The sequence below is a fragment of the Heterocephalus glaber genome, unplaced genomic scaffold (genome assembly GCF_053883595.1).
Source record: "Heterocephalus glaber isolate CG9 unplaced genomic scaffold, H.glaber_assembly_v1.0 deba00000071, whole genome shotgun sequence".
Taxonomy (NCBI): Eukaryota; Metazoa; Chordata; class Mammalia; order Rodentia; family Bathyergidae; genus Heterocephalus; species Heterocephalus glaber.
The window spans coordinates 30432706-30448635 of record NW_028258137.1 but is presented as its reverse complement, the minus strand read 5'-3'; the positions used below and the strand labels follow the sequence as shown (position 1 = coordinate 30448635).

The following is a 15930-nucleotide window of genomic DNA, read 5'->3' as shown; positions in this document are numbered from 1 at the left end:
AACATCAGCATAATATCATTGTTTCCTGGTGGCAACCTCAGACCCTTGCTGTCCTTTGACCCATGTCTCTCACCCCACAGCCATGTCCACTGTTGGCGGGAACTCAGAAGGTGCCCCCTGTGTCTTCCCCTTCACCTTCCTGGGTAACAAACATGAGAGTTGCACGAGTGCCGGGCGCAGTGATGGGAAGTTGTGGTGTGCCACCACAGCCAACTACGATGATGACCGAAAGTGGGGCTTCTGCCCAGACCAAGGTATGAGCCGCCAGCATTTGGGCAGAGACACTGGACACCCTCTCCCTGTACCTGGGCTGGAGACCTTCCAGAGGCCCCGCTCACCTCAAGCGCAGACATTGACCCCAGACACCCACCCACCCACCCAAGATCCCCAGACCTATGCCCAAGCAGAAATCCTGCCCAGCCCTAGTGCAGACAGGTTCCCTGCTGAGGCCCTGCCCAAATAGGACCCCATCCATCTGGTACCATCTTCCCAGTGGAAACCAACCCTCCTGGTTTCCAGCCCTTTCTTCCCCCTTGACCACTCCTTCAAGAAGGGACATGGCTACCATGCCAGGCATGGCTTTCTCTGCCCTGGAGAGGTGATTCTCCTCAGGGACATTCCCACTCCAATACAGAGATGGCTTCAAGGAGCCGGGCAGGCATCAAAGCCTCCAGACTCTCTCTGCTGCATTAGCTCTATTCTTTGCCAAGATGTGAGTGATGGCCCCTCATCTGTGCTGAGGACACAGCCTGCCAGGACAGCTCCCTGCCCCACAGGACTCAGGCTGGAGTGAGAAAGTGACCAGGAGATGGTCCATGACCTTATTGTGGACAGTGTGTGAGTGAGGTACTTGGGCACTGTGCCCTCTCTAGTCTGCAGGACCTGTAGACCTTGGGCTCTAAGCCCCTGATGACCTACAATAGGTGAGAGGGCTGGTCCAGGGCCTGCCACAGTGAAGTCAGCCATAGTAATGTTACTATTACTTTTTTACTCACAATGAGATGAACTTGGTGGGTACCAGAGGCTGGACAAAGGTGTTTTTCTTATCTCCTGCCAAGTGCCATGTGGGGACGTTTCCTGACTTTACCTGTTCTGTGCCAGGCTTCTGCCTACAAGTGGGATTCTCCATCTGCCTGAAAGGTTTTGTGGCTCACGTTGGGAGAATGTTATGTTCTTGGGCTGCTATGACAAAGTACCATAAACTGGGGGCTCAAAACAAAATGAATTGATTCTTTCATACTAATGAAGGCTCAGAGTCTAAAATCAAGGTGTCATAAGACCATGTACCCTCTGAAGGCTGTGTTACTCCATTCTTTGCCCTGTCATCATGCAGTCTTCTTGCCTCTGTGCCTGACTCAAGAGTCTCTCTTCTTATAAGGATGTGAGACACATTGATTTAAAGGCCCACTGTACTCCAGTGTGACTTCATTTTAATTACATCTGCAAACACCCTATTTCCAAATAGGGTCACACTTAGGGGTACCTAGGGTTAGCACTTAAATATATCTTTTGCAGGGCATCATTCAACTCAAGGTGTGAAGTAGGGTTTGCCTGCTATCTCTGGCTGAGCCTGGCCTGGATCCCAGTGGGACATAGTTTTACTGCTCTCTGGGGCAGGAATGGGGAAATCATGGGGCCGGTCTTTCCCTACTTGCCTACCGCATGAGGAGTCTGAGGAGCAGGATTTGCCCCTAGACTTTATAGAGACATAAAAGACCAGGAAGCACTACTTTTAACAAAAACAGAACAAAAAAATTCTTTTCTTTGTTGGCAAAAAGCACCTTTGTTTTGCAGCAAAACATCCCCTTTAACATAAAAGATTTGCTGATGCTTCTTTTGCTCCTCCTTCAAAACACATTCGGCCTGCACTGGAGAGGGGCAGGAGGACTTTGGCTGACCCCACTTAGAAGCAGTAGGCATAGATCATTAATTCCACATCATCGCTCAGGACAAGGAAAGTCCCTCTGTGCCACTTCTAGGAATTTTAGCCCCCGCGGGGAGGTCCCCAAAGTCTCCCTCTCTGGGTCCCCATCTCTAGTCTCATCTCTCTCTTTGTCTTCTTTCAACTCCCTCTCCCTCCTGCGGCCCCAGGGTACAGCCTGTTCCTTGTGGCAGCTCATGAGTTTGGCCACGCCATGGGGCTGGAGCACTCGGAAGACCCTGGGGCCCTGATGGCGCCCATTTACACCTACACCAAGCACTTCCGCCTCTCCCATGATGACATCAAGGGCATCCAGGAGCTCTACGGTAAACCTTAGCTCGGGGTCCTATGGGAGGGTGTGCAGCCTGGAAGGGAGGCCCAGGGAATGGGAACCAGCAAGGTCCCATCTGCTAGAGACAAGGGGAGGGGTGGGAATGCTGACCCGGTCTTAAAGGAGTCAGAGCCGTGCTCCAAGAGGACACTTGAAGAGCTCTGACTTTTGTAAACAACACTGTTTCCGCCATTCTTGGCTCCCCGTTTCTGGGGCTCTTCATTTTCCAAGCAAATGAACTGAGGTTTGAGTTTAAGCATCTAAATCCTTCACCAGAAATTAGCTGACTGCAGGGCAGAATTCTCCATCATCTGGGATGAACTTACTGATACAGGAGTCAAAGTTTCTAGTTCTCAAAATACGATTTTATTTTGATATGTAATAGAAACACAATTACTCCCTCAAACCAATGATTTGTTTATTATTTGTGCTTAGAGTGAAGGTAGAGTTTAAAAAGTCTGTCCATTTCTTAAAAAAAAAAAAATAATTTGTAATGGTCCTGGTGGTACTTGAACCAGGCCAAAAGAGTGGAAGTTGTACTTGAGTGAGGAAGCTTGGGGACACTGAACTCAGGACAGAACCTGAGCTTTGGAGGACCAGTTTCTGGTGCTGCCTTTACCATTTGCCAGCTGCCAGGGATTGAACAAGTCTTTACCCCTCTGGACTCAGTTTCCTCAAATGTGGGTGCTTATCTTGAGAAGTAAATTGATTAACCCTGTCAGAAGTGTCCCACTTCTGGTGCTATACACACGAGTGGCCCCTGACTGCCGAGACTCTTGTGGTCTTAAGAAAGTAAGCTTTGGGTTTGAATCGTGCCCAAGTCACTCAGCCCTTCTGGGCCTCAGTTTTGTTATCTTATGAAATGGGAATAATGGTGATACCCACATACTGGAGACACAAGGAGGACTAATTCAGGTGATGTAATGAAGAGCATTTGTATAATATAAAGGACTGCAAGATTCTGGCTTCTCCTCACTCCCCATTCTCCAAGTCCAGGCATCTTTATCTTCCTGGGCACACACTAAAGCCACTCTACTATTGCATCTGGGGCTGGAGGCCCAGGCTGGTGGAGAGATCCTCTAGACCAGAGCAGAATCTGAGGTCAGATGTCCCTCCCTCACCCCCCAGGGGCCTCTCCTGACACTGACACTGATACTGGAACTGGCCCCACACCCACACTGGGACCTGTCACTCCAGAGATCTGCAAACAGGACATTGTCTTTGATGGCATCTCTCAGATCCGTGGTGAGATCTTCTTCTTCAAGGACCGGTGAGTCAGGAGTTTGCTTCTTGTCCTTCCTGCTTGCTGACCTCTTCCCTTCCATATTATTCTTGTGTCTCTGCCCCTTGTTGAGGACCCCCAGGGGCCTTCACAGAATGACCTATTGCCTGAAGTTTTTGCTGTGTCTCACACAACCTGGAGATCTCAGTGGCTTATCACACAGCCGTCTGTTTTGCTCCCTCAGGCTTTGCAGGCCTGCTAGATGTCTATGCTTCCGGCTGAGGTTGGGGTGAGGTGCACTCTGCATGTCACCCGTTTTCCTGGTGTTAACTTGTGGTTTCCTGGTGACAACTTGTGGCAGATGACATGGTGCAAGAGGACAAATGAAACCACATAAGCCATTTAAAGCCTCCACACACGTCATACCTGAGAACATTCCCCTGACTAAAGCAAACCATACGGTCAGGCCCAAGACCTGTTCCAAAGGGCAGACAACAAAGTCGCATGGCAGTGCACATGGATGTATGATTCTAAAGTAGGATGGAGGAAAAAATTGGGAACAATAAGCCAGTTTACCAGGACTTCTGAAATGTCCTTGACCTCAAATAGCCACGTTGTTCAAGGTGTGGGTAATAAGTGACCATAGGATAGAGAGAGATAGTGTCCTTGCTTTAGATAAAGATCCCCACTGATATGACTATGGGCTGAGACTCACCCTAATTGCTTAGTCCCCTGAATAATACCAAGAAGCATCAAGGACCTTGTTAAATGGTCCGTCCACTGTCCATTCACCCAACCATCTGGCCATGCATGAACACTACATACATATATCCATCCATCCATCCATCCATCTACTCATGAGGTATTATCTTCCCATCCATTGGTGCATCTTTCCATCCATCCTACAGTAAAGTAGTTGAGAAAATGGACTCTGGAATTGGAACACTAGACCTGCTATATACAGATTATATGACCGTTAGCAAGTTAGTATCCTCTTAGTGTCCTAGTTTCTTCATCTATAAAATACAGCTAGTTTTCCTTCATAGGAAAGTGACAAGGATTAAATGAGCTTAGTGCTTAGAGCAATGCCTGACAGAGTAAGTACATACAAACATGTTAGCTGTTGTTATTGACAAGTAACTGTTTGGCATCTTTTGTGTCAATTATCTTGCTAGACTTTAGTATGGGATGGGGGAGAAGACAGTGTGCTGGGGACAGAGGCTCTGCTCAGTGCCTAGATCAGAGTTCTCATAGAGAAATGCTTGGGCCTCCCTCCAAGAACCACCTAAAGTGTGAGTGTTAAATGTGTGGGTTCCACCTGCTGCCATAGGCCCTTTGGCTGGAATCTCTGGGGGCAAGATTTCAGCATGTGTATTTTAGAAAACTCCCCAGTGATTCCAATGCACATTAAAATCTGTGCATCACTAGTGTGGCTTGGGTAACAAAGCATAGAGAACTGACACTAGTACACGCAGAATAGAAGAGAGAAATGTGATTGCAGAGGCATTAGCAAAATGGCTGTCAGGGAACACCTTATTCAAGGAAGATTTCACACAGGAAGCAGGCTTTGAACATAACCTTTAAAGAGAAGCAAAATTTTGATGGCTGGTGATGGGATGACAGATTGGAGCCTGCAGAAGACAGGGGGAACTGCAGAGCAAAACCATGTGAAAGATCCTGGCTTATACTGGGAGGAACAGGGCGGCTGATGAGGGTGGAAGATGTCCCATAAACTTGTGAAGGGCCTCCTCAGCTCCAGGCATGGGACCAGGTGCTGGGGTGCAGATGCTATGCCCTTCATAGGTCTGCTAACCAGTGGGGAGAAGGCAAGAAAGCAATGACACTCATAATACAAAGAGAAGTCAAGTATCATTAGGTCTCAAATGCCCAAACCAGGATCTCACTTGCTGCCCTACAATCACTTAGAAGGGCAGGTAAAATGCAAGTGGGGAGCCCGTTCTCGAGCAACACCCTTGGGCTAGAGCACTTCCCATAAGGAAGCCATGGTTACATGTGCAGATGTTAGAAGTCTGGGCATACAAAAGGGCTCAGAGCCCAGCTTCAGGCTAGAGGTATTTCTGACTTGCCATATCACACTTATTTTCCAAAAGACTTTGATGAATGTTTAATGGACTCATGGAATTAATCAATAATTAAACACTGACCCTGTGTAGGAATTCATGCTAAGCACTTGTTAGTCAGTTTTCTGTTACTATACAAAATAATACCTGAGATAGTCAACTTAAAATGTTTTTGGCTCACAGTTTTAGAGGTTTCAGGCCATGACTGGCTGGCCTGAGGCTGTAGGGGAAGCCTTCACTTCATGGCACTGAGAGGAAGTGAGAGAGAGGAAGAAGAGAGAGACCTGAATCCCACACCTCCTTCCAGGGCACACACTCCATGACTTAATCTACCAATATGCCCCACCTCATAAAGGTTCCATCACCTTCTTAGCATCAAGCTGAGAATTCAGCCTTATACTTGGGTCTCAAGTGGACACTCTTCAGCCCCACAGCCTCAGGAAGACAAGACCAGTACTGCAGAAAGACTAAATTTGGATTTTGGAGTCAGATCTGGATTTGAATCCCAACAATAACCCCTCTGAGCTTCATTTGCCAATTAGGGATCATCATCCCTTCCTGTACTAGGATGCTTTGCTGTATGTGACAGAGATGCTCTCTCCCTCCTAACTTCAAACTGAAGCTAGCTTAGTCAGTAGAGAGAATGTGCTTTTACATGGTGCAAATTCCAGGTACAAAGAAGGTCCATGACTTAATGTCTTTGACCACTGACACCTTTTGTATTGATTGCATCCCAAGACTAGAATGCCTCCTGGTCACAAGACAACTTCCAGAGGCAGTTGGGGCTATGGACTTCCCCTGTCCAGCAGAGGAGTTACACACACACACACACACACACACACACACACACACACACACACAGTCCTATATTTGAGATACAAATCGTTGTTCAGCATTGTCATGCCAGTATAAGTCATATGGCAGTTGTTGAATCAGTAACAGTTGCCAAAAAATACTAAGCTCTGATTGGCTTAGATCGGTAGTTCTAAAACTTTAGCATGCATTAGAATCATCTGAAAAGCTTCTTACAACACTGGCTTCAAGCCTAGTGAGTTTGCTCTATAGATCTCCGGTGGGACCCAATAATTTCCACTTCTAACCAGTCCGAAGATGCTGCTGTGGCTGGTTTGTGGACCACACTTCAAAAGCCAGAGTCTTAGACCAATGAGTACCTATTCCTAGAATGGAGATTGAGTCACAGGCAGTGGAAGCTGATGGTGGAAATGGTGGTGGTGAAGTTTGGATCGTACCTATGGACTTCTGCTAGAAGGGGTAATAGGAATGTAAATAATAGATTCTGGGTAGACCATCAAGATTGCATATCATACTGTTATGACGATTAAATTTTATGAGGCACATGAAGTGTGTAGTACTTAGTAGGCCTCAATAAACAGTAGCTCTTACCCTTGCCAAAGTGTATCGTTTCATTCCATTTCAATTCAGAAAATGCTTTAGAGTGCCATCAGCCCCTGCCTCAGGGCTTCTAATAAAATGGGACAGATATGATAAACAACTGCTATTCTAGGGGCTCAGTACTGATTTTAAGAAGATTACAGCCAAGAGAATGCAGTTAGACAGAGGTAATGAGAGAGATGAGGACGGGGAGCAAAAGGGTTGCTTTTCAGCCCCAGCATCTCACAGGGGAGGAATCTGCCCATTCTGCATCCTGTAGCCCTTCTCGCACCTTCTTTTGATCTTAACTCTCCCTCCCATCATAGGATCATTGTGGGGTTGTTTCTGGGCAGGATTTGGAAGACACATGTGGTTAGAGCTATAGAGTGACTGTGTCCCCTTCCTGTGCTCAGGTTCATTTGGAGGACAGTGACACCACGTGACAAGCCCACGGGGCCCCTGCTGGTCGCCACATTCTGGCCTGAACTCCCAGAAAAGATTGATGCTGTGTATGAGGCCCCACAGGAGGAGAAAGCTGTCTTCTTTGCAGGTGTGTGGAAGGGTCTTGTCAGCCATTGGTCTGTGGGCGCTACCCCAGGACTCTTGTGTAGTCTGGCCCACTCCTCCACCCAGACCATAGTTCCCAGGCACCTGTGGGTGCTCTTCTTTCTGTGTCCATTCTTTCAGCATCATTTCCAAAAGTCTGGGATGCAGACACCCAGCGTCACATAGCTTATCCCACAGAGAGGACATTTCCTTTTCTTTGAGCTCTTTTTCAATCCTTCCAGTGATTCCTTTGCCAAAGAAAAACAATCTCAGGTTAGTGCTTTTATGTCTCTAACATCTTTGTAGTGCTAAAGTCATTTCAGGCTATTGATTTAGTTATAATTTAAAAGATGACTAGTTTTCATTTTTAATTTTTAACATAAATCTATTTTTCATTCAGGTGATTAGTTATGCTAGGGTGGCATTTCAAACCAGGACAGAAATGCATCATTCCATAAATAATATTTATATGACCAAAATTTTTTTTAAAGATTTTGAAATAAATTCACTAAAAGAAAAAATATGCAGTAAATAATAGTACAAGAAGGCTCCAGAGTAGGTAGGGTGCGTGTGGCTAAAGGTTGGGAAGCCTCCCTCATTCAGCATTTATTTGTGCACCTACCATATGGCACTCTTTGCTGACCTCTAGGGACGCAGGCCTTGCCCTGATTTGCTCACAGGCTGCTCTGAAGGAGTCCAGTGTGGTGTATGATGGGGGACCAAGAGGATCCTTGCCCTTTTCCTACAAACTGGCTTCCATTTCCATCCCATAGTGACCACGTGTCCTGGCCAGGATGGCTGTTGGCTCTCAGCACCGTGGTACAGAGTAGGAAGAGGTACTTTTTTGTGGGTGGCATGACACTCTTATGGCCTGGATCTCACACCCCGCCCCAAGTCACCTCTTTGGCACGGTGTCTTCTATCATCACCTTACAAAACTTTGTGTGTGAGGCCTGATTTTGGCACTGAACCCAGAAGTGAGCAGGACCCCGTACCCTGTTAACAATGGCTGCAGTGGTCCTGCCAGACAGATGATGGGGCAGGCTGGCTTGAGGGACTTCAGCACAGTCACCAACACCTCTTTGCTTCCCCTCAGGGAATGAGTACTGGGTCTATTCGGCCAGCACCCTGGAACGAGGGTACCCCAAGCCGCTGACCAGCCTGGGATTGCCCCCTGATGTCCAGCAAGTGGACGCTGCCTTCAACTGGAGCAAGAACAAGAAGACATACATCTTCTCGGGAGACAAATTCTGGAGGTAAGGGAGGGCTGTGGGCAGGACAACAGCATAGCTGGCTGCAGCTGGTTGCTTCTTGCATCAACTTAAGAGGTTGGTGGGTCGTGGTTGCCCTCTTTCTGGTCTTTAACCTGCTAGAGCTGAAGGCCCTCTGAGAAGTCCCCACAGGATGAACCATCCTTGTGCACACTGATGGTGTAGTTCTAGTCAGAATCTCTTCCCTTCTCATGTGTTTTCTGATTGGGCCTGTGTATGTTTAGTCTGGACATATTTTAAAGTGAATCACTGTTGAAGAGGGGCTAATAAAAACAAAGATAACAGCTGCTACTGTTGACACTACATGCCAGACACTATCCCAAGTGCTCTGTGAGGTGTCTATTATTATTATTTCCATTTTGCTGATGAGAAAACTTGTGTTCAGAAAGGCTAAATAACTAGTTGAAAGTCACACAACCAAGAAGTGGTGATTGGATTTGGGGAATCTGGCATTTTGTCTCTAGGGATGTGGTAGTGTTCACAACAGTATCCTGACTCGATGCAGTGGAGCCCCAAGAGGCAGCAGTAGTAGAGACAGGTGGCAGAGAGAGACATGTGGACAGGAAGACTGAGAACTGGGTGCAGCAGCCTCCCCCAGGAGCCAGCACCCAAAGCAGGCCCCCAGAAGCAGCAGCACCCCCTGGCAGGTCCACAGCAGGTCCAGTGGCTGTGGGCACAGACCAGCAGGGGAAGAGTTTAGAAGCAAATGGCTCTCTGCACCAGGTCATCTGGGGAGAAGGGTCTAGTTATGAGAGGGCATAATCAGGCTAAAGAGTCAGGGAGCCTGATATCCAGGTGAGAAGGAGCCCAGACCTCAGGAGTTTGATGGTAATTCTTCGCACATTCCCAATGAGGAAACTGGGATCTAAAGAAATGTAAAAACTTGCCCAAGTTGTTTGTATATAAGTTTGTTGGAGCCCAGGGTAGGAATGCATGCCTGTAATCACAGAACTCTTGGAGGTTAAGGCAGGAGGTTAAGACAAGTTCAAGCCCACTTGAGCAAGTTAGCAATTTAGCAAGACCCTGTTTCAAAATTAAAAATTAAAAAGGGATAGGGATATAGCTCAGTGAGAAGGCCCTGGGTTCAATCCCCAGGAGTTGAAAAAAGAGTGTATTGGCACAGAGCTGGGATTGTCTGCTTCTCCTGTCTTCTCACCCAGTGCCCCTTCATTACACCTCTGGCTCCCTTGGTCAGTGGGAAAGGGAGGATTGGACAAAGGCTGTTGGAGTTTGTCCCAAACTCCTGTGTCTGCCACTGCATCGCCTACTTAGAAGTGACTCCCTGAGGCCTTTGTCAGCCATCTGGGAATGACTCTGATCCCTTCTGAGGCCTCTGTCAGCTCCCCTTTTTCTCCCCCATCTGCCTTGCCTCCAGCTGCCCTGATTCAGAAGCTACTTATGTCCCAAGCCTGCCCATGACAGGGTGGAATTTTACTCACATTGCTAAGACACTTAGCAACCTAAGCTGATTGATATCTCAAGCCTCAAGAAGGAAAACAGTCAGCCAGAAAGCCACTGAGCAGACCTTCCGCCCACAGCCCTGACATGCTCTTCAGCATGCCCACATACTTTGAATGGCATCTGAGCTTCCCAGGCACTTGGAATCTCTGAATCTGAGAATGGTGGACAGTGAATGGCACAGAATCATTGAAATGAGTATCTAAGAATCATAAAACCCTGGCTTCTTTGCAGCACAGTGTTGCAGGACTTGTATGGTCACTCTGCCACACACCCTAGGCATATACACATACCAGAATAGACATGTCTGTGGGTGAGCACTAGTGCCTGTGGACACACCCTGACTCAAAGGCTGTGGCAGTGCCTTGCCAGGCTTCCAGGCGGAGTCATCTGTCTCCCAGTCCTTTTCACATCAAGCCCACTTCCCCAAGCCAGGGGCCAGAATGGACAGTTTACTCTGCAGAGGATGCTCCTTCATTTCCTCAAAAAGAAACAGAACCAAAGGGCTGGAAGGGCTACCCAGAGGCTTTGAGATGGGCTTCTGAAAGAGACAGATCTTGCCTGAAGCAGAGGTGATGGATGAGCTTCCAGCACTGTCCTGGTGTGGGGTGTGCAGAAGCCCCAAAGGTATCCTTACTGTAGGAGAGAGAGTCCCAAGTGATGAGGAATGGGCATCTGCCTCCAGGGTGCCAGGAAGGCCTCAGTGCTTCCTTTGGGAGCCTACAAATATATGCTAAGCATCTCTCCTCTGTGCCAGCCACTAGTGCAGTGTGGGGAGACTCTGCTTAAGAAGTGGTCACTCCCTGCCCTCATGAAGCTTACAGTAGGGAACAAAAATAACTCAGACACATTTGAATCAAACACCAGTGGCTCTACTAACAGCCCTGTGCCCAGCCCTGACTTGAGGCTGCGAATGTCACCTGGATTTCTGATTTAAGGTAGATTCTTTTATCAGCCCCATTTCCCAGATCCAGACACTGAAGCTGAAATGGGTCAGGGACACAGGCACGAAAAATCTGGGACAAAAATAGCTGCATTCTTATACCTGCTTTACATGGCAGAGGAGAAACTTCTGTGAAATCCTTCAAAAGTGTACCAGCAAATGGGTGACACTGTTCAAGATGATGGAAACAGAGGGAAAGGGAGGAGATATAGCACCTTCCTGAGTGTGCATCTTCTTATGCCACGACACTGTGTTCTTCCTTGATGCAAGAACTTGGAAACAAACTGGTTCATGTGTGGGAACCTCGGTTTCATTATCTGTACAATAGGGTTGATTCCTGCCCTCCCCATCTGTTGGAGGTAGAATGAGGAAGAGTTGAGGGCAAGGTCAAGTCTGGGACACACAGCTCTGAGCCTTCCTGACCCTAAGGATATTGTCTGAGGGGTCAGTGGAGGTAAGGGCAGTGGGCGCACTGGGAGTTTGATCTATGCAATTTGGTTTTGCTAACCCCCATCATGGGGAAGCAGATTTTGTCAGAAGTAGTCTTCTGGTTCAGTTGGGATTATGAAGGCTTTTCTAGCAGTTCTTGGAGTGATGAGCTGGGGGGAGGGAGATCCCTGTACAAGACATCTTCAGGGGAAGTTATTGAAATCTTGGTGGAGGTGGCAGGGCTGGCCTTGGGGAAGAAGAGAGTCAGCTAGGAGGCACCATAAAGGAAAGCTTGGCTGTCACCAGGGTGGGATTCAAACACAGATCTGTCTAGAAAGTTCGCTGCACAAGCGTAAGACCTGATTCTGTTTTTGGAGATACCTACTGGTTCATAGCAGGAGCTCATTTGATACTCACAGTGTCACCAATAGGTTGTATATAAGTGGAGAAGCAAAGGAGTGAAAATGACAGCAGCATTTAAAAAGTTCTCCAGCAATGTTTAAAAGACAGAGGTATGCTAGCTAGGGAGAAGAATCTACCAATGAATGGGTACAATGTTTGCCTGAATTAAAGGCAGGGCCCAGGGCAACTATACACTGCCAGCTGCAGCAGGGACTGGGGAGGCAGGTAATCCACCTGCTTTGTGACTAACAAGCCTTTGGCTCAGATTCATCACTTTGTATTGTAACCTCATTCCCCCAGCCCTCATCACCTCTCAAGACGTGGTTTGTTATCTCCATTGACAGCAATTTGTTCAAACAATGTAGTGAAAGAGCGATGAGACAGGTCCCCACCCATGGGCACTTGGCCCAGTGTTCCCTCAGACTGAACCAGGGATCACCACTTGTAAGGGAACTACCATTTCTACAGACCTACAAAGTGCCAGACATGGGGATAGACATTTTGTGTCCGCATGTTGGTAGTAATTGCAAGCTGGTTTTTATGGAATCGTCCAAAGTCATGTAATTAGTAAGTGGTAGAGTTGAACTTCAGACCCAGGTCTGATTCCACACCCTTCATCTACTGGCTGGCTGTCTCTCTGAGGGTTGCTGTACAGTTTCTCAAGCCTACCCAGGAGCCATCAGCTCGGCGGGGCGGTGGTGGGGAGGCTTCAAAGAGGCCCATCTGGTTCACCACGTTTCTCGTCTTACAGATACAATGAGGTGAAGAAGAAAATGGATCCTGGCTTCCCCAAGCTCATTGCAGATGCCTGGAATGCCATCCCGGATAACCTGGATGCTGTTGTGGACCTGCAGGGTGGGGGTGAGCAACCCAGGCTTCCATCTGCTTTCTAGGACTCCCTGCCCCCAGCCAAGGCCCCGTTCCTCCCCAGCACACACTTCCTCATTGTGCAGGACAGGCATGCTGTGCCCCAGGAAAACAAACCAGCCCCTTCAGCCCAGGACTGGGAAGGCATCCAGAGCCCTGACCCCTGCTCCCTCAGCCAGTCCTCGGGCAGTGAGACCTAGAAGGGCCCCTCACAGCTGCAGGGACTAAAGCCAGGGCAGGGGAGGGAGGAGGACTACAGGGGGCCAGGAATATGGCCTGGTGCCCTGGATTCATTCTGGGATTTGATCCAGGTCCCTTTGGGTTTTGAAGGAGGCCTTGTGACTGCCTCTCATTAGCAGAAGGATGGCTCCATTTGAGACAAGGCAAACTTTGTCATGCTGTCGCTCATGTGGCTAAGATCCTGCTTTCCACTCTGTTTGCTCGTTTGCAAATGAAACACAGCCAGTATTAGCATGGGTTAGAATTTGGTGTTAGAAAATTGAATTCCTGAGGAAGGCTTCTGGAAGCTCTCTAGGGCTCTGGAAATGAGTTCAGTTTGGTTTTTTGGAGGAGATTTCAGTTCAATTCCACAAAGATTTTTTTTTTGAGTCCCTACCATATGCCAAGCACATAGCTCCAAACTCCAGTGGCTAAAGGTCTTACAAGTGTATGAAAAAACAGTGTACGGTCAGGCCCTAGGTTAAGGGTTATCTTCAACCAAACATCTATTGAGCACCTACTATGTGCCAGGATTTTAAGTGAGGTGAACAGAACCATGTATGTTAGGAAGAATTGACAGATCCCCAAACCTCCAGGGACTACACAGGGCGGAGACAGTAGGGACTGGATATATCTGGGGTGAACCAGCGACCCCATGGCTTACTTATAGGGGACAATTGCTTCTCAGCTTCTCATAATTGTTGGTCTGCAAAAATTGGGGCCTTGTGTTCTTAGATATTCTAGTTGTTTTAAAAATTTTTACATTCATGTGACATTTCTAGATGTTTCTAGGTTGATAACTTATTCAGAATTAAAGACAAAATCAAACTAAAAAATTTGTGTGAGTCAAATAAAAGGCATTTGTAAATCTGATAGGGCTGAAAGGCTCCTGGATTTCCACCTCTGGTCATGGAAAGTACTTGGCTTAGTGCTGGTGCTAAGTAGGGTACTGTTATTATTATTACTTATTAGCGTATGTCATCTAATTGTACTTGGAGCCCTAAGAGGTTGATGTCTTTATCCCCGTCTTAGAAATGAGCAAACAGGGATTAAGAGTCCTTAGTTCTCTGATTTATTTTTATTTATTTATTTACTTATCTGTTTGAGACAGGGTCTTGCTATGTTGTTCAGGATGGCCTTGAACTCACTATGTAGCCTAGGCTGTCCTCAAACTCCAGTGAGCCTCCTGTCTGCCTCCTGAGAGCTGGAATTACAGGCCTGCGCCACCATGCCTGGCACTTCTCTGGTTTAAAAGCTTCTCCCCCAAGTCACTGACAGCCAAACTCCCAGAAACTTTCTGGCTGTACTCCAGAATATCAGGATGGTCTGCTCACAGCCTCTCTTCCTTTTCTGTTCTAGGTCACAGCTACTTCTTCAAGGGTGCATATTACCTGAAGCTGGAGAACCAAAGTCTGAAGAGTGTGAAGTTTGGAAGCATCAAATCGGACTGGCTGGGCTGCTGAGCTGGCCCGGCTCCCACAGGCCCTTCCTCTCCTTCATCTCTTTCCCACACTGGGCCCTGAGCACCAGGGAAAGACTGGATGGGGCCTAGCAGGCCTGCCTTCAGTTCTAGTTAATCAGCATTCTCAACCTTCACCTGGTATTTAAGATTCCAGAGAGTGGCTCACCCTGTACCCAAAGAAAGGTGCTGTTGTACCCCTCCCAGGTGTCCCTTTCCCTTCTAGTCTCACTACCCCTTGGAGCCACCCCCAAAGAGATTCTTCGATATTCCCAATGCAGCCCTCCTCTGGGCTGCCCTGGTGCTGCCACCCTTCAGGATCTCTGCCCTCCACAACCTATTGTGGCTCACAGCACCCTTGGAGCGAACAGACTATCTCAAGAGGGCACTGGTGGCCCGACAGCCTGGCATGGGGCAGTGGGATAGGGAAATGGTCAGGTGGCTGCCTTGAACACCTGGCTTCTCTCTGCTGGCTGCCTTAGAACCTTCCCAACACTAGCAGTTTGCTTTGTATGCACTTTGTTCTTTTCTTTGGATCCTCTGATTTTTCCACTTTGTCACATTTCCTGACAGAAGGACTCAGGTTGTCTGAAGCCACCACACGATACATCTCTGCTCACATAGCAGTGGTTCCCTCATTCGCTCTATTTAGGATCCCTACCCAGTCTCGGCCTCCACTGGTTGGAGGAACCCAAGCCATGGCTTCCAGCTCAGCCTTTTGTGCCTCCCCCTTCAACAGTTCCCCATGGGAAATGGCAACAAGTATAAATAAAGACTCCAACTGAGTGGCAGTCTTTGCCATGTGTTTTAGGCAGCGGCTAGAGTGGTGCCACAGCTGCATCCAGAAGAGAAAAGTCAAAAGAGCAAAACTCTGCTCCCTGCAAGGAACAGATAATGTTCTCTGGGAAGGTCAGAGCTGCCAAAATAAACAGCAAAAGAGCCTCAGCATGGGTGAGCTTGTGTCCTTGCAATCTGAGTGAGCAAAGAGCCCTGACAGCAGCAGTTCTTCACTTTAGTTATGGGGTATGTTCTAGATTTTCCTTCTCCCACTCTCAGTTTTTTCATTAACAGTGATACCAATTCTAATGTTACTACTAACAACCTACAGCAGTGCTTTCCCCCATGATTAATGGGGTTTACAGTGTGCACCACACTTTACAGGCACCAATTACTCTAACCTTTACAACCCCCTAAAGAAGGAGAACCAGCTGAATTAACCAGCTGAATTTTATTGATGAGGAGACTAGGCCCAGAGAGAGAAGTGGTCTGTCCAGGGTCCTGTAGCTGATCGTTGACAGAACAGAGTCAAGAGCACAGGATGACCTAGAGGAGGAACTTTAGCTCTTGGCTTAGAATGAGCAGCAGCAGCAGCCTGATCCTTTACCACCAC

The 15930-nt window shown here is 47.8% G+C and overlaps 1 protein-coding gene across 1 annotated transcript in view; it reads left to right on the top strand.

Annotated features, from left to right (window-relative positions):
- The window catches only part of Mmp2 (matrix metallopeptidase 2), a 28501-nt gene extending 13016 nt beyond the window's left edge, over positions 1–15485 (top strand). The window contains exons 7-13 of the mRNA XM_004847911.4: positions 81–254; positions 2092–2247; positions 3381–3522; positions 7361–7497; positions 8589–8748; positions 12747–12856; positions 14441–15485. Coding sequence (XP_004847968.1) covers positions 81–254; positions 2092–2247; positions 3381–3522; positions 7361–7497; positions 8589–8748; positions 12747–12856; positions 14441–14544 — 983 coding nt within the window. The 3' untranslated portion in view covers positions 14545–15485. The remainder of the gene's footprint in view (positions 1–80; positions 255–2091; positions 2248–3380; positions 3523–7360; positions 7498–8588; positions 8749–12746; positions 12857–14440) is intronic.
- The last annotated feature ends 445 nt before the right edge of the window (positions 15486–15930 follow it).